This window comes from Melospiza melodia, chromosome 25 (genome assembly GCF_035770615.1).
Source record: "Melospiza melodia melodia isolate bMelMel2 chromosome 25, bMelMel2.pri, whole genome shotgun sequence".
NCBI classification, from domain to species: Eukaryota; Metazoa; Chordata; class Aves; order Passeriformes; family Passerellidae; genus Melospiza; species Melospiza melodia.
In genome coordinates this window covers 8,164,300-8,187,707 of record NC_086218.1, presented here as the reverse complement: position 1 = coordinate 8,187,707, position 23,408 = coordinate 8,164,300, and the positions used below count along the sequence as shown (strand labels likewise).

The 23,408-nt window shown below is 47.6% G+C and overlaps 2 protein-coding genes across 2 annotated transcripts; one reads left to right on the top strand and one right to left on the bottom strand.

Moving 5' to 3' along the window:
- Nucleotides 1-12,589: 12,589 nt before the first annotated feature.
- Nucleotides 12,590-17,889, bottom strand: LOC134429073 (translocon-associated protein subunit beta-like). The gene is made up of 6 exons (XM_063176162.1): nucleotides 17,787-17,889; nucleotides 17,020-17,168; nucleotides 14,716-14,918; nucleotides 14,227-14,335; nucleotides 13,606-13,683; nucleotides 12,590-12,922 (listed from the first exon to the last, which is right to left on the bottom strand). Exons 1-6 carry the CDS (start codon nucleotides 17,887-17,889, stop codon nucleotides 12,812-12,814), a joined length of 753 nt encoding a protein of 250 aa, XP_063032232.1. The 3' UTR covers nucleotides 12,590-12,811.
- Nucleotides 16,974-21,721, top strand: LOC134429464 (translocon-associated protein subunit beta). Its single transcript, XM_063176641.1, has 6 exons — nucleotides 16,974-17,072; nucleotides 18,520-18,674; nucleotides 19,332-19,430; nucleotides 19,811-19,919; nucleotides 20,451-20,528; nucleotides 21,194-21,721. Exons 2-6 carry the CDS (start codon nucleotides 18,520-18,522, stop codon nucleotides 21,302-21,304), a joined length of 552 nt encoding a protein of 183 aa, XP_063032711.1. The 5' UTR covers nucleotides 16,974-17,072; the 3' UTR covers nucleotides 21,305-21,721.
- Nucleotides 21,722-23,408: the final 1,687 nt, after the last annotated feature.

Here is a 23,408-nt window from a genome sequence, read left to right as displayed (position 1 = left end):
AATAAGAGTTTGTTTCCAGCACAGAGGTTAACAAGCCATAGGGATTTAGTATGCTTGGGTGTATATCTGTGTATGTTTGATTGCTCTTAAACTTGTACTAATCTGCACTCTTGAGAATGAGGCTTCTTTGAAACCTGGAGGAAGGCATCTAAAACTCAGATTGACATTGTCTGAGTATGCCAAATGGTAATAGTGTGTTTGTCCATGGTTCCAGACCTTTTTGTGCTTCTGTCTTTATAGGATATTTATTTATTCTTAAGGGTTTAACTTTTGGTTCTGAGCTTTTTCTCTTTGCTTTACCTCATTTTCCATGGCCCATGCAGATCACTGTATTTCAAATGGCATCCAGAACATTTTCTCCAATGTCCTCTGATGGTTTACACACTAACAGGCAGATCTGAGCTTTCCAGCCTGTCTCAGGTGGAATGTGAATCTCCATGGTATTCTCAGAAAAGATTTAAGGTTTTGTGCATTTAAGTTAAAAAATATATCTCATTCCAGCAAGGGAAGGGGTCATTGATGGCATATATAGAAATGGATAGAGAAATGGATTAGTTGGTTTTAGTGTCACCAACTATACATGCCATGGGTGGTAGGAGTGGTCACAAAGCTCATTTTCCTGCTGCCCCAACAATCTGTACTGGAACTTTCCTCAGCAGGCCCTTGCAGCCAGTTACTTCTGAAGATGTGGCTCCATTCCCCAGCTTTACTGGAACCAGAGTTGCAACTGGGCATGCCCTGATATTTTCCCCTGGTCCCCTTCCCTCACTGTCAAAATCCTCCACCATCATAACATTTACCTCTTATAATGACCCCTTTCTGTCAACAGATAGCAATTCAGGCAAAGACCCCTGAATCTCCACCCCATCCCTCTTCTTTCTCCTTCTCTAACACCATTCTTTTTTCTTCCACAGTAAAAAGTTTTGGCCCTTTATTTACACTGCTCCCATCCCACTGATTGATCAAGGCCCAATGCCCAGTGTTTCCTTGTGACTTACATGGAGATTGATCCCACTGATCAGTTACACTGATGAATCTACACCTTTGCAGAAGCAATAGGAAAAAAGAACAACAGTGCACTTGCCAATCCAGTAATTCCTTCCATCCATCCATCCATCATCCATCATCCATCCATCCATCCATCCATCCATCCATCCATCCATCCATCCATCCATCATCCATCCATCATCCATCCATCCATCCATCCATCCATCCATCCATCCATCCATCCATCCACCCATCCATCATCCATCCATCATCCATCCATCCATCCATCCATCCATCCATCCATCCATCCATCCATCATCCATCCATCATTCATTCATCCATCCATCCATCATCCATCCATCCATCATCCATCCATCCATCCATCCATCCATCCATCCATTATCCATCCATCCATCCATCCATCCATCCATCCATCCATCCATCCATCCACCCATCCATCATCCATCCATCATCCATCCATCCATCCATCCATCCATCCATCCATCCATCCATCCATCATCCATCCATCCATCCATCCATCCATCCATCCATCCATCCACCCATCCATCATCCATCCATCATCCATCCATCCATCCATCCATCCATCCATCCATCCATCCATCCATCATCCATCCATCATTCATTCATCCATCCATCCATCATCCATCCATCCATCATCCATCCATCCATCCATCCATCCATCCATCCATCCATCCATCCATCCATTATCCATCCATCCATCCATCCATCCATCCATCCATCCATCCATCCATCCATCATCCATCCATCCATCCATCCATCCATCCATCCATCCATCCATCCATCCATCCATCATCCCTCCATCCATCCATCCATCCATCATCCATCCATCCATCCATCATCCATCCATCATCCATCCATCCATCCATCCATCCATCCATCCATCCATCCATCCATCCATCCATCCATCCATCATCCATCCATCCATCCATCCATCCATCCATCCATCCATCCATCCATCCATCCATCCATCCATCATCCATCCCCCATCCATCCATCTTCAGGTGAATCCTCAGGTGCCAGTCACCTACTTTGATGCACTTCAAAGATCCACATCTCCCATAAACACCACAATCCAAAACTGTGGATAAGGTATGGATTAGCTGTAGCCAGGGGCTGAAACTTCCTTTGTCTCTTCTTAAAGATCCAGAGCACGAATATTTACTGTGTGTGTGCCCTCTTGAAGGGCATCAAAGCCTTCTTGCAAGTCAGTGGGCAGGTGGAGATGGCTGCTAGCTGCTTCTTAGAGCTTTGGACCATGAAGTTACAGCCTTGCAGAGCAATGTGAGAGTTGGAAAAGGAAGTCAGGACTTTACAAAATGCAAAGACAATCACACAAGATCTAATTAAACTCCAGCACAGTGGTGCTATGAGCAGCAATGCAGCGTAGAGCAGCAAAATGTGGTGCCACATATTGCTCACAAGCAAAGGCACAGATATGGGAAAAATAAGATTTCCATTTCCCAATCGTATTCACAGGATCCTGAGGAATGGGATGGAAAAGTCTTGAGTGAGTCCTCAGACTCCAAGGCTGAGCTTCAGCCAGATTTAGCAGGAAGGAAGGTGGTAGAAGCACAACCTCTAATACAAATGGAGGGATCTCCTGGATGGAGGGGTGCACTTACACATGTAATTTTTGGAGATCTATCAGCAGAAGAGAGGAGAAGACAAACTGATAATAGATTTTGTGAGCTTGGAATAGTGGGGCTGTGTCTGTTCACTTATTAATTGGTGCAAAAATCTATTAAGTCCTATAGGCAGTAAGGATCCGCTGTAGGGGGGACGTGCTCAGGGACAAAGTGGGGTCAGGGGTCCTGTTTGGCAGGACTTTGCCACTCCCATGCTGTATCAAGGGCAGCAGTTCTAACAGCATTGATGAATCAGTGCCATCCCTCAGAAGCTGATGTTCCAGGCAGGAGGTTTTAGTTCCCTGCAGCAGACGGGGATGGCTCACGCTCTAATTACAGCATCTAGTCTGGATGGGGCAGTAGTAACTACAAATATCAAAATACAGCTTTTGAGAGAGGTGCCTGTTTCATTGAAGACCTTGATTACACCAGGCACCACAGTGCTACCAGTACTAGAGGTGTCCTAGCAAGTACCTTATGGGAAATTTGGGCTCTAATTTTGGAACCAGCTGTGCGGGTGGTGAATGAAAATCATCTGGCAAAGCTGAAGACTTACCTGATGTGTGACAGGGAAACAAATGTGGAACGATCTTGTGCAAGTTAGCGTCCCGTGATCAGAAATAAATAGGAACTTAACAGCAAAAATGTTTAATCATTTACATAAGTCAATGCTAATACACAAAAATTCTTCTCTTTCAACCCCCCTTCACCTCACAGCAAGACACTATGGTAAATGCTGTAACAGCAGAAATGGACCAGGAAGAAAGTTGTTTGGCAATGGACAAAGAAAGAAGAAGAAGCCTCTGATGCCTGCAAAAAAGTTTGGATTGAGCAAGCCAAATTACATACTCTTAGGCAAGGAAACCCTTTTGAATTGAAAGTAACAATTCTAGGTGATAAAATCTTACAGGGGTTGTGGCAGACAACTGGGCTGAAGAGTCAGAAAAAATCTCTAGGATTTTGGTCCAAGATATTACTAAGCTCTGCTATACATTATAACCCAATGGAAAAATAAATTAAAGCTGTAATTTGGGCTTTGCAAGAAACAGAGAGAATTACAGGCTGAAATACTGTGACTGTATCTCCAGTATAAAACATGGTGAGGACTGAAATTCTTTCAGATGGTGTCTTTTCCAAAAAGTTAGAATAAGTGGAATTGCTTACACCAATGGATTCTGTGCTGGGACTGCAACTTATTAATTTAAAAATGACCATTTACATAACAACCCCTGACAATGCAGTAGGGTCCTGCACTCTGCATTCTCCCCTTCTACATCCTCTGTTAGTGCTATATTCTCAAGTTCCTGCATTTTAGGTATCTTTGATGATTTCCTGTGCTTCATTTAGGGGGGATAGCACTGGAACCCCGTTATTGGTGTCACAAACCAAATATGAAGTTCAGTCTGTAAAAGCAGAATTCACAGCCCTTCAGTCATTGTGGGCAATTATCCCACATCCAGTTCCTGAGCCTAGAGCAGTATTAGCTGCAGGAACTGGGGCAAAACTGAATGTCTAACTGGGCAGAGATGACACTCCAGTTTTCCTCCTTTATCACAAGCTGGCTCCTTGTGCTTTGTAGGCCACACAGCAAACACACAACTTGAATATATTTCTGCAAGTACAGTATAAAAACTGTGTGTAGATTTTTACTGTAACTAACCTATTGGTATTTTTCAGAGTTGTGACTGTGGAGCAGCTAGCATGGAAGCTTTCACTTAGGTATCCAGGGCAGCTTGCCTTGAATTTGAGAGTGACTGCTCCACACTGAGTAACTTTCTAACACTGATTACTGATGAACTACCTCCCTCTTTGTCACAGGAAGGATGGGAGCTTCAGACAAAATTTATTAGAGAAGCCCTCAGCTTGTGTCACAAGGTGCAGAAATGATGCCCTGGCTTTCTAAACTCCTCGTAGAAGAAGAGCCTGGGTGTGGCTAAATCCAGTCCCAGGCCCAGATGTGGTCAAAGGTTTATCTCTAAAGGAACACAGATGTAACCCTACCTTTATACAACTTTGTCTTGTGGGATTAAGGATGGCTAACCAAATATATTTATACAAATAAAATAATTTCTTGAATTTTATTACAATATTGATGCTGCTTAGACAAAGAGAACTTAGTCAGAATTATCTAGTACACAGGACAGGTAGCTGTAACTTCTAGCATAATGCTCTATTTTTGAAACAATATTGAAGCAATTTCATTAAAGCTAGAGAAAACCCCAGTTTTTAAGCAGAGATTGATGTTCCTCACCTCCATCAGCAAATGTGGGCAAATCTCTTTTACTGAGCCTTGAGGTGTAACCTTGGGGGGCATCCCCAGTCATGGGAAAGATCTACACCCACACCTTAGGGGGGTGTGCTAGAAATCCTCTCTGTGAAAATGTGGGATTGGCCTTTTATAGCATGAGACTGTCAGCTCAGCCACATTCATTTTTAGCTTATGCATTGCTGGGCTCACTCATCACAATATGCTTTGCTGCTGAAAAAGGTGTGAGCAGCTCTTTGGTTCCTTCTGCTGGACACTTCTGCCCCAGCTTCCAGACCAGGGCTGCACATCCCTGCTGCTCCTGGGCTCAGGCAGGGAGCACCTGTCGTGCTCATCCTCCTGTGCCCTTCCTGGCTACCCCAACCACCACCTTCCCTGGATCCCAGAGCCTAAAGCCAAATGGAATTGTTTCCACACGGGGCTGAGTTAGGAATATTTATCAGCATAGGCAGCTGTGGTAGACCTTCCCCCTGGCACTGATAACTTGGATGGGGCAGGCGGCTGAGTGGCAGCCACACACAAGGACACTGCAATGGTCCTTGGCATGGTCCAAGGCACAGCCATGGTGCTCTGCAGGCTCCTTCTTCATTCTGTGTAACATCACACATTTTCATTCTCCCAGAGGGTGAAATGCCCATCTACTCCTCACACAGGACAGTGAGCCAGCACAGGAGCCACAGAGCACACTGCTTCTGCCAAGACACACCAGTGCCATGCACTTTCCTTCTCACATCTATGTACCATCACATTCTGCCACTCTTGTAGTCAGATTCTGAACCGAAAAGTTTTCAGCTGCATCTCACACAGATAAATGTCTGCCAGGAAAAGAGGCTTTCTTGGACTTTGCCCCTTATGTGTGGAAACTTGTATTTGCTCCACAAGAAGCAACAAATTATGGTTGTCATAAGGGAAGTCAACGTTCTCAAAAAGTGATGTGTCAGACCTGCAAGGGGAGAAGGAGGTGAAAGGCTGGGGAAAATCATCCTCTCCTGTTCTCCCAGTAGGCTGGGTGCAATCATTAATAAACCCCCAGAAGCAGCACCCCAGACCAGGACAGGCAAACAACAGTGAAAACACACCCAAAATGATCTTCCTTGCCACTGATGTTGACTTTCCATAAACGGATATCACAGAGTGTATCCACAAAGCAACCTTGGTTTCTCTCTCTCCCTGATCTGAAAAATGACATCCCCCATGGTGGGCAAATGGCTCTAGAGGTACAAACACATACGCAAAGTTAGTCTGGTTATCCATATAACCAGAAGCACAGTGACCAGGGAGTTCTGTACCCAATATGTAAATGTTTTGGACAATATTGCTATTTTGTAATTTTCTCTCTCAAGCCCCTTTAGCTGTGCACCAAATTCGTCTTAGTTTAAGACTATTTATGGGGTGGAGCCTGGGAAACAAGCCACCCTCTCCTTCAGTTTTAAGCACTCCCCTTTCAACAGAAGGAGAGGCAAATGTGAGAAGATAAAAGTAAAAAAAAACAAAAACAGTTTACTAAAAAACAAAGCATCAATTAATAAGGAAACAGCAATAACAAAAAATACAAAGGCTCTAAAGCAAGGACGGAAACAGTTCCCCAGAAACAATGAAAACAAAATGTCAGAGAAACCACTCTCCAAGATGGACTGGACTTTGTCCCTTGTCCAAGGACAGTGTGGCAGGGAAGCCCCCTCACCCAGCATGGCAGCCTCTGTAGAAGACCACGTAGCCCAGGGAACAAAGACAGGATGGAGGAGAAGTCCATTTCTTCTGACAATGTGGTGGAGAAGGAGAAGAAATGAAAAACAAACAGCAAAGCACCTTCTGGATTTACAGAACTCCCTCTTCCCCCAGAAAAACAACCAATGTGGAACAGGGACAGGAGTAAAACCTGCAAGAGCCCTTTTCTTGTCAAGCCTGGGAGAGGGGTGAGCAAGGCAGTGCAAGGCAGCGGAGTGGAGGAAGGGCAAGGGAAGAACACAGAGGGGTCCACAAAGAAATGCAAGGTTGGGGTAGGCATGGGAAGGCAAATCCAAGGAGGGGCAAGCCTTGCAGGAGAAGGCCAGGAATGAAAGCAGTAGACAGGTCAGGACAGAGGGGATGGGTGTGCAAGGTAAGCAAAGCAAGTCAGAGGTTGGGTTCACAAGGCAAAGCAAACGAGAAGTACATCCAAGGATTGCTCCCAGACAAAAGCTGCCAGGACAGACTGGTCTGCCTGGCATTAATCCCTTCTGGGCTTCCTCTCATCTGCCCCTGCAACACTGGGGCTATGTGCTTCCCTTCCTGTGGAAAAGAACTGCCATTCTTGTCCAGGAGATCATGACTGAAATTTTGGTTCCACCTCCAAAATGCAGCACATGCGAGAACTGTTCCCAGGTGAAAGCTGCCAGGACAGATGGGTCTGGCTGGCCTTGGCCTCCCCTGGGCTGCTTCTCATCTACACCTGTGTCTTGGTTTGAACAGACAGGTGTCTGCTAAGGAAGGCAGGAGCCTCCCCTGAACTGGAAACTGTGAACCCCCTCCCTCCCAATTGTTATAAAATTGGAATTAAGGGGGGCTCTCAGGCAAAGATATGGGAGCAGGGAATAACAGTTCTGTTCCAGATTGCAATGCAAGATGTTTTCAATTACCATCTGTATGGCAGATTATCTTTGTCAAGTGGGCAGTTTGCCTTATCTCTGTCTTTGAGTGACCACAATCACACCTCCCTCGGGAGGGGACACCTGCTGATAACAGCTATTGAATGTCACTGCATGGCTGATAAGAACTATAACATCCCATTGGGAGATGTGAGCCCAGAGGGAGGAGCCAAGCATTGCTACCCAGATATAATCCAGAGGTTTTTGAGACACCAGCACGGCTTTCTCCATGGGATTCCCCAGAGGAACATCAGCTGCCTCTTCCACTGGATCTTCAGAGGAAGAATACATCCTTCTCTACAGGATCCCTGCTCCAGCAGAACCACCCCTGACACTGCAGGAGGGCTGCAGCCACAATTCCAATGGGACTGCCACCAACACCCTGACCCACAGGGTGTCAGGTTGGATTCTGACTCTGGCAGTGTTGTTCTAGGGCACTGCATTGTTTATTTTATCCTTTTATTTTTCTTCCCTATTAAAGAACTATTATTTCCTGTTCCCATATTTTTGCCTGAGAGCCCCTTAATTTAAAATTTATAGCAATTTGGACAGTTGGGGAGGGTTTACATTCTCCATTTCAGGGGAGGCTCCTGCCTTCCTTAGCAGACTCCTGTCTTTCCAAACCAAGACAAGTTCTTTATTAGGGAAGAAAATAAATAAAAAAACCAATGCAGTAAACCAAACCAACACTGCCAGAGTCAGAACCCAACCTGACACCCTGTGGGTCAGGCTGTTGGCAGCAGTCCCATTGGAATTGTGGCTCAGCCCTCCTGCAGTGCCAGGGGTGGCTCTGCTGGAGCAGGGATCCTGTAGAAAGGTGCAGTCTTCCTCTAAAGATCCAGTGGAAAAGGCAGCTCCTCCTCTAGGAATCCAGTGGAAAGGCTGTGCTGGTGACCCAAAATCTCAGGTTATATCCAGTTGGGAATGCTTGGCTCCTCCCTCTGGGCAGAGCATCTCCCCATGGGATGCTGTAATTTTTATCAGCCATGCAGTGACACTCACTGGCCCATTAACAGCAGATGTGTCCCTGTAGGGAGGATTGGTTTGTGGAAGAGATAAAGAAACCTGCCCAATGAACAGAAGATAACTGCCCCACCACTAACAGGTGGCAAATAGAATACACATTGCCTTGCAACCTAGGACAACATGAAACTTCAGGCCTACATCATTTCCTTCCATAGCAGGGCGTCCAACCTTCCCACAAGGGCTAACAAACAATTTATTGTTTGTTAACAGTCAGATAACTCAAACAGGACTGTCAAAAGCTGTTTTGTCGGGAGTTATTCTGGTACAATGCTCTGGCATCCCCCAAATGCCAATAAATATCTTACTGTTGAAGTGAGATCTGGCAATGTAAGTCAGATTTTTGACTGACAGACACCTCACTTTACAAACTCTAAAAGCCATACCAAACTTTCACAAATCTTCTATACATTTCCATGGAAATGTGTGGAGTTTCTCTTGTGAGTATGCAGACACCTGCTTCACAGTTACTCCCCAGGGGTTAAGTGAAGGAATCTCTGTGCATTATTGCCATTTTGGTGGTAAGTTACATTTGCCTCCTAATCAATACTATTTCTTCTGCTAGCTTTAATACAGTTACCTTGATATAGTGCACTGTTTTATATTATGCTATAATCTACTAGTAGGTCTTTAGTTTTCTACTGTGTAGTAAGTAATTCTGATTAGGATCTTTCATCTGTTGTCTCTTGTCTGTGTGATAAATAACTAATTTTTATAAATAGATCTGATTTGCCATTGTTAGAATTTGCAGTCCAGAGTGATCCCTTAAATTTAAACTGTTTAAACCAAAATCTGAGGCTAAGTCAGGGCTTGTCTGAAACTTCCACTTATCACAGGAAAACTTCCTATGGTGTCATTATCATTCAGGAGCCCATAGCCAAAACTGGGTTCCACCTCCAAAATTCCATACACCCAAGGATTGCTCGCAGACAAAAGCCAGATTCATTCTCTGTGAGGTAACCACCCCTGATATTTAGATACTGCCTCCAAAATTTATTACATCCAAGAATTACTCCCAGAGAAGAGAAGCAAGGACAGAAAGATCTTCCTGTGGGGCCAGGGGTGCATTTTTCAGTGCCTGGCTTCCCCCACTGGGAATTCCTTCCTGCTCCAAGAGCAGAAGAGCCCAAACCCAGCTGAGTCCAACCCAGCTGAGGGAGAGCCCAGCTGCTGCAGAAAGGGCAGGAAGAGGCAGGGAAGTGCCAAAACTCTGCTGCTGTCACTGAGAGGGAGCAGGGAAACTGATGCTGCAGCTCTGGAGCTCACCAGGCAATGCCAGCACCTCCCATCCACCATCAGAATTACTCCACAAGCCCCTGACACCACAGGTTTTTAATTCCAGGGAGGAAAAGCCAAGAGAGCCTCACCACCACCCTCTGTCCTCCTGGGCCACAAGAGCTGCTAAGGAAAGCAGCAGCCATTTTCTCTTTGTTACAAGGGAACTATTAAACACCTTGATTTTTGCTGGTTAAAACATTTTCCTTTATTTCTGTACAAATTTCTTTCCGTCGTGTATGTCTCATTCCATTGCTTTATGATTTTATTCTTTAATAAATTGTTATTTTTAAGTAATCATCTCTGATTTACTGTCCCTCCCTTGACAGCAGGAGGGGAAGGACAGTGGCTTGTTTGAAGCTGAGCTCCTCATTTGTTGTTGAAACCACCACAGGCACCTTTTGGGGGTGGACATCCCCTCATCCTCCTCACCCCTGCTCTTTCATTGCCCACCTCCCACTCTGACATTCAGATGTCCCAACAGACATAATCTCACCCCAGCCTCACAAAGAGGCACAAAACAAGGGAAACAGCTCTGACCAGCAGATCGTTATTTTTAACAATGCCACTCAAAATTAAGAAACTCCTCCCCTGCAAGAACAAGGGGAGGTATCCCCACCCCCAGCAGCTCCAGTCCTTGCACTGCTGCTGCACCCCACTCTTGCTTGGACAGTAAAACTGGAACTGAAGTGTAAAACCTTAAAGAGTAAAATGAGGAACAAATCTCAGTAATTCACTTTATCCTGAGGAGAGAGGTGTGTGTGGTTATACACACCTAGTAAAAATACTCCTATGACAGAAGTTTTTGATTTTCCTTTTGCATTAAATGAACTTGCACAGCTGTAAACTGCTACTGATAAATTTTCTCCCCCAAAATACACAGTTTTATCCTGATTAAGGGTTTTTGTGTTACACAGTTAGGAGAGACATCTGCACTTGGCCAAGAGAGATGCTGCTGGGACACACACACTGGAAGTGAGACCATTAATGCAGAATCAATGCCAGCCACGTTTGGAAGATGTGCTGCACTGGGGTCTCTTTCCCACCAAAGTCAAAACTACACACAGGAGTCTCGGGTTGTGTTGATAATTGCTGCCCTGAGATGTGCAGGATGTCTCTGCTTCGGCCCGTGCAAATGAAGAACGAGTCTGGACTCTTCACTTTTCGGTCTTGAGGTTGTTTATTAATTCTTATCTATGAAATTTTCTTTCTGCCCAGCTGAGATCTGCTCAGCAAGGCAGCCACAGTCACTCTCTGTGTTGTCCTTTTATGCTACAAACTAAGGGTATAACATATTTACACTTAATTCCCAATACCCATCACCTATGTTAGACAGTGAGCTTATATTCTAAATATAACAAATTTACACTTAATTCCCAATACCTATCACCTATGTTAGACAGTGCACTTCTACTCTAAACCAATCTCAAAGTGCCAACATCACTGCAGAAAATGGAGAACAAGAAGAAGAAGAAAGGCTGGACACGCCCAGATTCCTCCATCTTGTCCCCATAACCCCCATACCAAAAATCCTATCTTTCTTTGCTCTCAGACCCAGCCAGCAACCACAGAACCCTCTTGGAACCCCTTCTGTGTGGCTTCCCCGCTCCTTAACCCAAGGCAGAGTATTCCAGAACACAGTTGTGTGGGTGGCAATGGAGCTGTGGGATTTCTTGTGGCCTGAAAGCCATCACATACTGACCAGCAGCACCAAGACAGGGGCTCACTGGGGGGGGAATGAAACAGTTCCCAAAAATGCTCTTGCTCCACAGAAAAGGGTCTGAGGTTCTAAGAGCCAGGACAGGGGTGGAATCAGTGCTTCAAGACTGCCAGGAGCTGCCCTGGCTGCAGCAAACCACACAGCGAGGTTGGGTGAGAGGGGAGAGAGAATACTTTAGTGGCCTCAACGGCCAACAGGGATTGGACTTCTGTCCCGCATTTCACTGTCTGCAGCTTGGAGAATTTCTGCCTGAAGCAGCAGGGAAAGAAGAAAGTGGCTGTAGGAAGAGGTGCTGGTACAGCCTGGGACCTCCAGTGAAAGGGTTTTCCCAGCACACACAGCAGTGAGAGGGCCCTGCACTGGTGCCCATGGGCTGCTCATCTGGGTGTGTGCAAGGGGAAAATGGGAACAGAAGAGGGCCCTGGGGCACTTTTCCCACCAGAGGGAGCTGCCTGAGGAACAAGGGCGCAGGGAAAGCTTCCTGCAGCGCTGGAAATGCCAGCAGGGTTGTTTTGTTACTGCCTTTTCACCAGGGAGGTCAGGACGTGTCCTGATCCAGTGTCAGCAGAAAGCTGCAGCCTGTCGTGGGGAGGGGGCTGTGGGTGGGTGTAGGTAAGCAGAGCATCCCCAGTGCAGGGAGAGTTTCCCAGCCTGTGCACCTGATTCTTGGGGAATTTATCCCTGATCCTCCTTCCTGCACACCACCCTCATGGCTTTACAAGGCCACCATGGACCAGGGCAGGCTGGTGGCTCAGAGAACACCATCGACAGGACAAAGCAGCAGCTGTGACATCCTCGATCAAATCAGGTTTGTGGTGTCACCAGAGCCATCTCTGTCCCACAGGGCAGGCAGCCCCTGGAGGGGACGCTGAGATATGACCCCCTGCAGAAAACTGCAGCAGGCAAATGGGTGCTGGAGGCAGCACAGGGGGCAGAGCCCCACAGACAGGCCCCTCTGGGCACCAACACTCTGCACTGCTCAGATTGCTGCAGCTGCACACGAGAGAGGGGCTGGACAAGGCAGTTTGGGACTTCTGCTTGTTCTCTTTGCTTGTTTCTCCATTAGAACACAGAGGACACCTCACAGCTGCTGCTGCAGCCACCGAATCCTTTGCCCAGAGGGCTGAAGCACCAGGCAGGCAGCACCTGGCAGGGGATGGATCCCGACCCAGCTGCTCTTCTTGGGGGTTTGGGGGTGTCCTTTCCCGAGCTCTGGGCTGCTGCTGCTGCTGGCATTGGGCTCTGCTCAGTTCTTTTTGCTCTTGGGGGTGTCATACTTCCTCTTGCTCGAGTACCAGAGCAGCAGAGGGATCCCGATGGAGGGCAGGGTCATCACGCCAAACGCTGCCCAGTCCAGCTAGAGGGAGAAATTGTTAAGAGAAAAGTGAAAACAATCCAGGCCAGGGGAATCTTAGAGCAATGAGGTCAGAGGAGGAGAGGCAGGAGAGACCTCACACTGTCTGCAGCTTCCTCACATGGGGAAGCAGAGGGGCAGGCGCTGACATCTGCCCTCAGTGACCATGACAGGACCCAAGGGAGCGCCCACAGCTGTGTCAGGACAGGCAGCATTAAAGGCTGCATATTCAGAAAAGGCTCTTTCTCCCACAGGATGCTCTCCCAGGCACTGCAAGAGGCTCCCCAGGAAAGTGGCCACAGCACCGAGCTTGACACGAGCCCAAGCAGTTTGGATAGGGCTGACAGGCACATGGTTGGCATTCCTGGGGTTGTCTCTGCAGGGCCAGGAGTTGGACTCCACAATCCTTGTGGGTCCCTTCCAGCCCAGGAGCTTCTAAGATTCTGCTCTCAGATTTTCTGCCTCAAATGCCACAGTGCAGCTCCTTCACATAGGGAGCTGGGATGGAAACTCAGCCGCTTCTGTGACAGTTCTCTGGAGAACTGACAGGAACCAACTCCAGCCCCCTCTGGAGCTCTCCAGGTGACTGCAGGCCAAGCCACACACCCCATGTGCAAGCAGGAAGCCACCACACTGGGCTGCAGCTGCCTGCTGCACTTTTCCATTGTCCATGGAAAGGTACTCACAAAGTGAGGGGAGAACCTCCTGTCGAAGTCACGCTGAGCCAGGATTCCTCCCTGCCCAGGAGCACTGGTGAAGCCAACCTGGAAAAGGCAGGGCAAAGACTCTGCCACCTTTCCTGCTCACTCCAGAGCTGGGCAGGCTGAGAGCAACACAGACATGCATCACTGCAACCATGCAGCTCTGGCAGCACAGTCAGGTGTGTCTGCAGGTGTCACAGACATGTTTTATGGAAAATCCTTTCCTTAAGATTTTCCTCCTGAGAAGCTGGGAGGCCTCAGGAACAAAATGTGAACATTGATTATCTGCTGCTGTGGAATGCAACAGGTGCATCTGAGATTGGTCTCATGTGGTTGTTTCTAATTAATGGTCAATCACAGCCCAGCTGGCTCAGACTCTCTGTCCAAGACACAAGCCTTTGTTATCATTCCTTCTTTTTATATTCTTAGCCTGCCTGCTGATGAAATCCTTCCTTCTATTCTTTTAGTATACTTTTAATATAATACATATCATAAAATAATAAATCAAGCCTTCTGAAACATGGAGTCAGATCCTCATCTCTTCCCTCATCCTCAGACCCCTGTGAACACCCCCACATGCAGGGACCCCACAAATCAGGCACTTACCACCACCTGGGCACCCTCCTGTGCCAGGTACGTGATGGTGGCAGAGGTGAAGTTGAAGTACCCAGCCTTGAGAGGCCGCAGAACCACGGTGTGGGACACGTTGCTGGCTCTGGGAGTTGGATGTCAAGGAACACTGCTGCATTGCAGGAAGAAAAGGGAGGAGATGGGGAAGAGCAAGCAGGAGCCAGGTGAAAAAGTCAGTGCTGCTGACAGATCTGAGTGAGTGCTCGTGGTCACAGCCAGCCAGAGCCAGCCAAGGCTGACCCAGCTGCTCCTCCACAGGCACAGCAACCACCCCAGCACCTGCTCCTGTCTGCAAGGAACTTTGTTTCTACACTGCACCATCCAGAAGAGCAGGGGTTTGGATCTGGCACCCTGTCCAGGCTCTGGAAGGAATTTCAGGGACAGCAGATGAAGACAGGATGAAGCTGCAGGATGCTCAGGGGCAAGAGAGAGAGTTGGGAGAAATTTCCAAACATGAAAAGATACGGAGCAATCCTGTCCCACTTGACGTTGAGCATGCCAGAGACGATGCCAAAATCTTCTGGGGGGAAGGAATCATCCGACAGCTCCACGTCCAGGGCAGCACTGAACACAACAAACAGACCCAGCTGCTGCTCCACGTGTGTGTGCGGAGCAAAATCTGTCCAGAGCAGGGTCCTGAGGCCTTTCTCCCACCAGAGGTAATCTGCCTGATAGACACAGGCACAGGGGAGCTCTGGGGGCTTCCTGCGGGGCTGGAAACACCAGAAGGTTTCTTGTGCTGCTGGCTTTGCACCAGGGAGGTGGGGACACGTCTTGTTTGACTCTCTGAGGAGTGAGTCAAGCAGGGAGGCCTGAGTGCAGGAAGGGAGGCCCTGGCGTTCTGTGCACCTGATTTTTGAGGAATTTGGTCCTGCTCCTTCTCCTTCACTGCTTCCCCAGTGCTTTACACATCCCCCGTGCACCTGGGCAGGCTGCTGGCGTGGCCAGAGCTCCTTGTGGTGCCGAGACACACCTGCTGCTCCTCTGCAGAGCCTTCCTGTGAGAGCCCGGCCCAGCACGGCGCCATCAGCTGAGGAACTGGTGAATTAGTGCCATCCTCAGAAGTGATGTTCCAGGCAGAAGTGTTATCAATAAGAAGCTTGACTAGGCCAATATTCAAGCAGCAATCAATTTATTAATTAATATGGTAAAGTACGAGCAATCCAGTGCTGGGTGCAGTGGGGGAAGTTTTCCCTCTGCACACCGATAGTTGAGGCTTACAGGTATTTATAGGGGTACTCATGAGCTTCCTCAGCAATTTCTATTCCAATTTTTTTACTCGTCAGCAGTTCCTATTCCTGATTTTTACATCACAATTCTATACACTATTGTGATTTAATTTTTCTCAGGATGTATCCCCTCTGGTGGGGTCCAGCTCCCCAGATGCATGTCCCCCTTTTAATTGCAAGGACTATAAATCTCATAACAGTGATATCCAGCTTCCCTTGGTCAAAACCATAAACCCTTGAGGTGATGTTCATCTTCCCTTCTCAAGCTGTTTTTCTCTGCTTTATTAAGGTGTGAGATAAGCATATTTCCTTTATCTGTATTCCAAAGCTATAGTTTCAAGGATACAAGCAATATTCTAAAATTGTTCTTCAAAAGGTTATTATTGCAGAACTCTGTAAGGATTAACTACAAGCAAAGAGCAACACCTTTAGCACTTTAATTCCAATGCTCCCAAATCAACCAAGGTTAATTGCAAACAAAAGCTAGGTTCAGAGGCCTTTTTCCATGCTTTACTTTCCTCAGTTATTATTAGAATTCGCAACTGTCCCATTGTCAGTCTCTGCACATTTCGCAATCACAAATACACACGTCGCCTGTTTGTACCTGACACCAAACACAGCTTTGTATTTCACAGGTTTTCGTTTCCTGCAGGAGATGGCTCATGCTCTAACTACAGGATCTAGTCTGGATGGGGCAGCAGTAACTAAAAGTCCCAACTACAACTAAAAGTCCCAACTACAACTAAAAGTCCCAACTATAACTAAAAGCACCAACTAAAACTAAAAATCCCAACAATAACTAAAAGCACCAACTACAACTAAAAGCACCAACTACAACTAAAAGCACCAACTAAAAGTCCCAACAATAATTAAAAGCACCAATTATAATTAAAAGTCCCAACTATAACTAAAAGCACCAACTACAACTAAAAGTCTCAACTATAACTAAAAGTCCCAACAATAACTAAAAGTCCCAACTATAACTAAAAGCACCAACTACAATTAAAAGCACCAACTACAACTAAAAGCACCAACTACAACTAAAAGTCCCAACAATAACTAAAAGCACCAATTATAAGTCCCAACTATAACTAAAAGCACCAACCACAACTAAAAGTCTCAACTATAACTAAAAGCACCAACTATAAGCCCCAACAATAACTAAAAGTCCCAACTATAACTAAAAGCACCAACTATAACTAAAAGCACCAACTATAACTAAAAGCACCGACTACAATTAAAAGCACCAACTATAACTAAAAGCACCGACTACAACTAAAAGCACCAACTATAACTAAAAGCACCGACTATAACTAAAAGTCTCAACGATAACTAAAAGCACCAACTACAACTAAAGTCCCCAGTACAACTAAAAGTCCCATCTATAACTAAGAGCAGCGCCCGCCCCTGCTTCCGCCACCGTGGGCAATAGGCAGCGCAGGAAACGCGCTCTGCGCAGGCGCGGAGCCCCTGCGTGCGCACAGGACTCCATTTCCCAGGGGGCATAGGGCGTTCCTGAGGCGCGGTTCGGGTGCGTCACTTCCGCCTCGGTGGCGCTGACTCGTCTTTGCGGCGTTGGCGGCGGCAGAGACGGTGAGGGGCGGGAAGGACGGTGAGGGACGGGAGGCTCGGGGCCGCTGGAGTCCGTGTCCTCGGCCCTCGGGACGGGTCTGTAGGAGAGGATCGGCTCTGAGGGGCCAGGAAGGACCGACTGGAGCGTCAGGGCCGGGATTCTGCCCCTCTGCTCTGCTGAGACCCTGCCCTGCAGAGCTGCCTCCAGCACAGGGAGGACAAGGAGCTGCTGCAGTGAGCCCAGGGGAGGCCACAGAGATGATCTGAGGGCTCTGGAGCTCCTCTGCTCTGGGCACAGGCTGGGAGAGCTGGGGGTGCTCAGCTTAGAGAAGTAAAGGCTCCAGGGAGACCTCAGAGCTCCTTCCAGGGCCTAAAGGGGCTCCAAGAGAGCTGGTGAGGGACTCTGACAAGGGCCTGGGGTGACAAAACAAAGCTTCCCACTGCCAGAGGGCAGAGTTAGATGGGATATTGGGAAGAAATTGGTGCCTGTGAGGGAGGTGAGGCCCTGGCACAGGTTGTCCAGAGAAGCTGAGGCTGCCCCATCCCTGGAAGGCCGGGTTGGATGGGGCTTGGAGCAGCCTGGGCTAGTGGAAGCTGTCCTTGCCCATGACAGGGGGGTGCAATTGCATTTTCTTTATTGCCCTGTCCAACCCCAACCACCTCCCCGTGACTGTGGAGGGCAGAGGCCCTGACATTGAAGCAGGTTTTGCATTTAACACCATCAGGTGTCCTCACCGGTCACATCTGTGGCGTTCCTGTTGTCCCCTGGTCCTCTCAGCGCTGGGTTTGGATCAGTCAGAACGTGTGGCCTGAGGCAGGGACTTGTGCAGAGGATCATAAAAGCCACTGGAGGGAGTTGGTGGTTCTCAGTGGCTGGAAATGGGGAAGAATAATGTTGGAATTCTTTCTTTCTTTCTTTCTTTCTTTCTTTCTTTCTTTCTTTCTTTCTTTCTTTCTTTCTTTCTTTCTTTCTTTCTTTCTTTCTTTCTTTCTTTCTTTCTTTCTTTCTTTCTTTCTTTCTTTCTTTCTTTCTTTCTTTCTTTCTTTCTTTCTTTCCTTCTTTCTTTCCTTCTTTCCTTCCTTCTTTCCTTCCTTCTTTCTTTCCTTCTTTCTTTCCTTCTTTCTTTCCTTCTTTCCTTTCTTTCCTTCTTTCCTTCTTTCTTTCCTTCTTTCCTTCCTTTCTTTCTTTCTTTCTTTCTTTCTTTCCTTTCTTTCCTTTCTTTCTTTCCTTCCTTCCTTCCTTCCTTCCTCTCTTTCTTTCTTCTCCCTTTCTTGATTCCTTCCTCCTTTCCTTTCCTTTCCTTCTTCTGTAAAAGGGAATTGTACTGGCCAGGGCTTTGAAAGGGGAGAAGATCATGAGCTTTTCTTCCATGGCTGCAGATTTGGGACACTGCTGTGCCAATTCTTACACCCTCACAAGCAAGTTCAGAGATTTCAGATGATCACTTCCATTTCTTTGTGTTTCTAGATGAAGCTCCCTCTCCTTGCCCTGCTTGCTCTGGTGTCTGTGGCTCGCTGTGAGGATGGTGCCAGGCTCCTGGCCTCCAAATCCCTGTTAAACAGATATGCAGTGGAGGGCAAGGACTTGACTTTGCAGTACAACATCTACAATGTTGGCTCCAGGTAAGCCCTGTCCTGTGACACTCTGTTCCCCACGCATGCAGCTCCCTTCCTGGCTTTCTGAAAATTCATTCTTGCTGTCAGGATTAACTAAGGACCTGTCAAAGGTAAAACAGAACTTCCACCATGCTGGTAAAAAGCTTCATTTGCAGAATGAAAAGCTGAATGAACAAATGCAGGACACTATTAAAGGGCTTTGAGATTTTGGTTTTTTTTAGATATTTTATTTTTAAAGGCAGAATAATGCATACTGAGTGCAGTACTGCTAACAGAAGAATATATGGTGCTGTAATGTTGAATTGATACAACACTAATGAGATCCTGTAATTTTATATGTGGGATTTGGTTGTTATTTAGGCCAGCATGTGTATCCATGGGATGGTATCTGAAGTTCAGCAAACTGCCAAATTGTATTGTGGAAAAAATGGTGTTTTTCCTGTCCTTGTGTTTGTTTCTCTCAGCTTTGCCTTCCTCCCTCTGCAGTCTCCCTGTAAGAAACCTCAACTCTCCTCCTCACCTTCTACTGATGACATTTTATCTCTGAAAAATCAGTTTTTCCATTTGGTCAAGATGGAAGTGTCAGTGCACTTTGCTGCAGAGCCTGTGGGCAGATGGCAAAGCTTAAGGTTCCTGTCTCATCCCTCTCTTTGTTGTGTTCAGTGCTGCCCTGGACGTGGAGCTGTCGGATGATTCCTTCCCCCCAGAAGATTTTGGCATCGTCTCTGGCATGCTCAACGTCAAGTGGGACAGGATTGCTCCGTATCTTTTCATGTTTGGAAATTTCTCCCAACTCTCTCTCTTGCCCCTGAGCATCCTGCAGCTTCATCCTGTCTTCATTTGCTGTCCCTGAAATTCCTTCCAGAGCCTGGACAGGGTGCCAGATCCAAACTTTTGCTCTTCTGGATGGTGCAGTGTAGAAACAAAGTTCCTTGCAGACAGGAGCAGGTGCTGGGGTGGTTGCTGTGCCTGTGGAGGAGCAGCTGGGTCAGCCTTGGCTGGCTCTGGCTGGCTGTGACCACGAGCACTCACTCAGATCTGTCAGCAGCACTGACTTTTTCACCTGGCTCCTGCTTGCTCTTCCCCATCTCCTCCCTTTTCTTCCTGCAATGCAGCAGTGTTCCTTGACATCCAGCTCCCAGAGCCAGCAACGTGTCCCACACCGTGGTTCTGCGGCCTCTCAAGGCTGGGTACTTCAACTTCACCTCTGCCACCATCACGTACCTGGCACAGGAGGGTGCCCAGGTGGTGGTAAGTGCCTGATTTGTGGGATCCCTGCATGTGGGGGTGTTCACAGGGGTCTGAGGATGAGGATCTGACTCCATGTTTCAGAAGGCTTGATTTATTATTTTATGATATATATTATATTAAAAGTATACTAAAAGAATAGAAGAAAGGATTTATTCAGAAGGCTGGCTAAGAATAGAAAAAGAAGGAATGATAACAAAGGCTTGTGTCTTGGACAGAGAGTCTGAGCAAGCTGGCTGTGATTGGCCATTAATTAGAAACAACCACATGAGACCAATCTCAGATCCACCTGTTGCATTCCACAGCAGCAGATAACCATTGTTCACATTTTGTTCCTGAGGCCTCCCAGCTTCTCAGGAGGAAAAATCCTAAGGAAAGGATTTTTCATAAAACGTGTCTGTGACACCTGCAGACACACCTGACTGTGCTCCCAGAGCTGCATGGTCGAGGTGATGCATGTCTGTGTTGCTCTCAGCCTGCCCAGCTTTGGAGTGAGCAGGAAAGGTGGCAAAGTCTTTGCCCTGCCTTTTCCAGGTTGGCTTCACCAGTGCTCCTGGGCAGGGAGGAATCCTGGCTCAGCGTGACTTCGACAGGAGGTTCTCCCCTCACTTTGTGAGTACCTTTCCATGGACAATGGAAAAGTGCAGCAGGCAGCTGCAGCCCAGTGTGGTGGCTTCCTGCTTGCACATGGGGTGTGTGGCTTGGCCTGCAGTCACCTGGAGAGCTCCAGAGGGGGCTGGAGTTGGTTCCTGTCAGTTCTCCAGAGAACTGTCACAGAAGCGGCTGAGTTTCCATCCCAGCTCCCTGTGTGAAGGAGCTGCACTGTGGCATTTGAGGCAGAAAATCTGAGAGCAGAATTTTAGAAGCTCCTGGGCTGGAAGGGACCCACAAGGATTGTGGAGTCCAACTCCTGGCCCTGCAGAGACAACCCCAGGAATGCCAACCATGTGCCTGTCAGCCCTATCCAAACGGCCTGGGCTCGTGTCAAGCTCGGTGCTGTGGCCACTTTCCTGGGGAGCCTCTTGCAGTGCCTGGGGGAGCATCCTGTGGGAGAAAGAGCCTTTAATGCTGCCTGTCCTGACACAGCTGTGGGTGCTCCCTTGGGTCCTGTCATGGTCACTGAGGGCAGATGTCAGCGCCTGCCCCTCTGCTTCCCCATGTGAGGAAGCTGCAGACAGTGTGAGGTCTCTCCTGCCTCTCCTCCTCTGACCTCATTGCTCTAAGATTCCCCTGGCCTGGATTGTTTTGACTTTTCCTTTAACAATTTCTCCCTCTAGCTGGACTGGGCAGCGTTTGGCGTGATGACCCTGCCCTCCATCGGGATCCCTCTGCTGCTCTGGTACTCGAGCAAGAGGAAGTATGACACCCCCAAGAGCAAAAAGAACTGAGCAGAGCCCAATGCCAGCAGCAGCAGCCCAGAGCTCGGGAAAGGACACCCCCAAGCCCCCAAGAAGAGCAGCTGGGTTGGGATCCATCCCCTGCCAGGTGCTGCCTGCCTGGTGCTTCAGCCCTCTGGGCAAAGGATTCGGTGGCTGCAGCAGCAGCTGTGAGGTGTCCTCTGTGTTCTAATGGAGAAACAAGAAAAGAGAACAAGCAGAAGTCCCAAACTGCCTTGTCCAGCCCCTCTCTCGTGTGCAGCTGCAGCAATCTGAGCAGTGCAGTGTGCTGGTGCCCAGAGGGGCCTGTCTGTGGGGCTCTGCCCCCTGTGCTGCCTCCAGCTCTCCTCTGCCTGCTGCAGCTTTCTGAAACACCTTCCCTGTTCTGTGAAAATTTAAAACTTTTAATAAAGGACAGTAGGAAATAACGACCATAGAGCAAAGGTTATTATGGCTGGGTGCATCTTGACACTGAGCCAAGAGCACCCTGTCACCTTTGGGGAAACCCCTTAAATACATTTTCCATTACATCAGCATATTCATAGACCCTTATGCATCTCCATAAACTAGTTTACATATTCCAGAAACTATTTTACATGGCTCCTCCTTGGGTCTGCCTTTTTAGAGCTTGCCTGTTTCTTGGCTGTAGTTTTGGCTCCTTTATCACTTCCAGTTTTTTTGGGCCTTGGTCCATATTTTCTTCAGACAGTGGGTGCTGATAGTTGGCTGATCTGTAGAGGTGTCCTCCTCCTGTGTTCATTGGATGTTATCCCATCCCAGCAGGCATTTTAACACAAGCATCCTTATATCAGCTATTTCACTGCTATGTCTAAGCTTAATTAACAACAGAAATAAAAACTACATCTTTATAACAAATTTACTTTATTATTACACATATAGAATCAATTTAAATATTTGCAAAAAGCCAATATTATAATGTGTATCTCTAACAGTATCATATCTCAGGGTCGCCTGCAGGTGCTGCCACCCTGTGGGACCGAGATGGCTCTGGTGACACCACAGACCTGATTTGACAGAGGAGGTCACAGCTGCTGCTTTGCCCAAAAGGAGCACTAAGGGAGGTTGTTGGTGTTCTCTGGGTGGCCATGATGTGTTTTGTGGAGCAGAGGATTGTGTTCTTGCTGTTCTTTTTTGTTCTGCACACAGTTTGGTGTGTGGAGGGTTTGAGGATTTTGTAATAATATAAAAGGAACACCATGACAGTGTGCATTGCACCTGCCCTTGGCCTCACTGAACATCCTGGGCTTGCCCAGCCCGGCCCAAACCTTGTGTCTTGGTCTGGAGAAAATTCTAGAAGAAATATGCTTTAAAATGATTGTTTTTGTCAAAAGAGAGAGGGCTTCAGTAAGTCCTCTTTCTTCTGCCAGTGAGGGAAATGGATACCAGGGGATGAAAGTGAAAAGACCCGTATTTATTAACAGAAAAAACAGAAACTACAACAAAAAAAAAAATAAAAAGGAAAAGAGGGGGAAAAAAATTGAAACTTGCACCCCACCTCACTGTGTGGCTGAGAGGCAGAGGTCGTGTCTGCCCTTTTTGTCTATGAGGACAGAGCAGAAAAGTGTTCATAGGAGCTGGAACCTGTTGGATTTCTGGCGAGGGTCTTCTTGCAGCGGCTGAAGATTAAATTTTAATTTCCTTTCTTGTGTCGGTTCAGCTCCTCCGAGGCCTCGGGTTCGGGGCGGTCCCGGTCCCGCCGGCTCCCCCGAGCGGCCGAAAAAGAAAAAAGCAAGCGGGAATAGCTCAGAGAAAAATAACAAAGCGCCGAGGATTCCCGGTACAGCCTCCAGGCAGGGGATGGGAAGGGAAAAAAAAACCCTTTTGCTTCACTTTAGTAGCAGAAAACACCAACCCAATCCAAGAAAAGGAACAATGTCCCGGTCCTCCCGGAGAACCCAGAGAGGAGCTTGAACAGAGCCTGCCCAGGAGCTCAGGGCTGCCCACCCCACCTCTGGCTCCATCTTAAAGCTGCAGCATTGGTTTTCTGGGCATAAAGCTGAGATAAGGGAATAAATCATCATCATAAAATCTCCCTGTGACACGTTGGTTGCACCACTGTGCTCTCAAAGCCAGGTTATCTGCAGAGTGCAGTGAG

Excerpts from the sequence above, each read along its gene's own strand:
- LOC134429073 (XM_063176162.1), bottom strand. The coding sequence starts at position 17,889 with ATGATCCTCTGCACAAGTCCCTGCCTCAGGCCACACGTTCTGACTGAT. Across the intron at positions 14,336-14,715 it reads AAGTGGGACAGGATTGCTCC|AGCCAGCAACGTGTCCCACA; the intron begins GTATCTTTTCAT and ends TCCAACTCCCAG. Across the intron at positions 13,684-14,226 it reads AGGAGGGTGCCCAGGTGGTG|GTTGGCTTCACCAGTGCTCC; the intron begins GTAAGTGCCTGA and ends TGCCTTTTCCAG.
- LOC134429464 (XM_063176641.1), top strand. The coding sequence starts at position 18,520 with ATGAAGCTCCCTCTCCTTGCCCTGCTTGCTCTGGTGTCTGTGGCTCGC. Across the intron at positions 18,675-19,331 it reads ATCTACAATGTTGGCTCCAG|TGCTGCCCTGGACGTGGAGC; the intron begins GTAAGCCCTGTC and ends TGTTGTGTTCAG. Across the intron at positions 19,431-19,810 it reads AAGTGGGACAGGATTGCTCC|AGCCAGCAACGTGTCCCACA; the intron begins GTATCTTTTCAT and ends TCCAGCTCCCAG.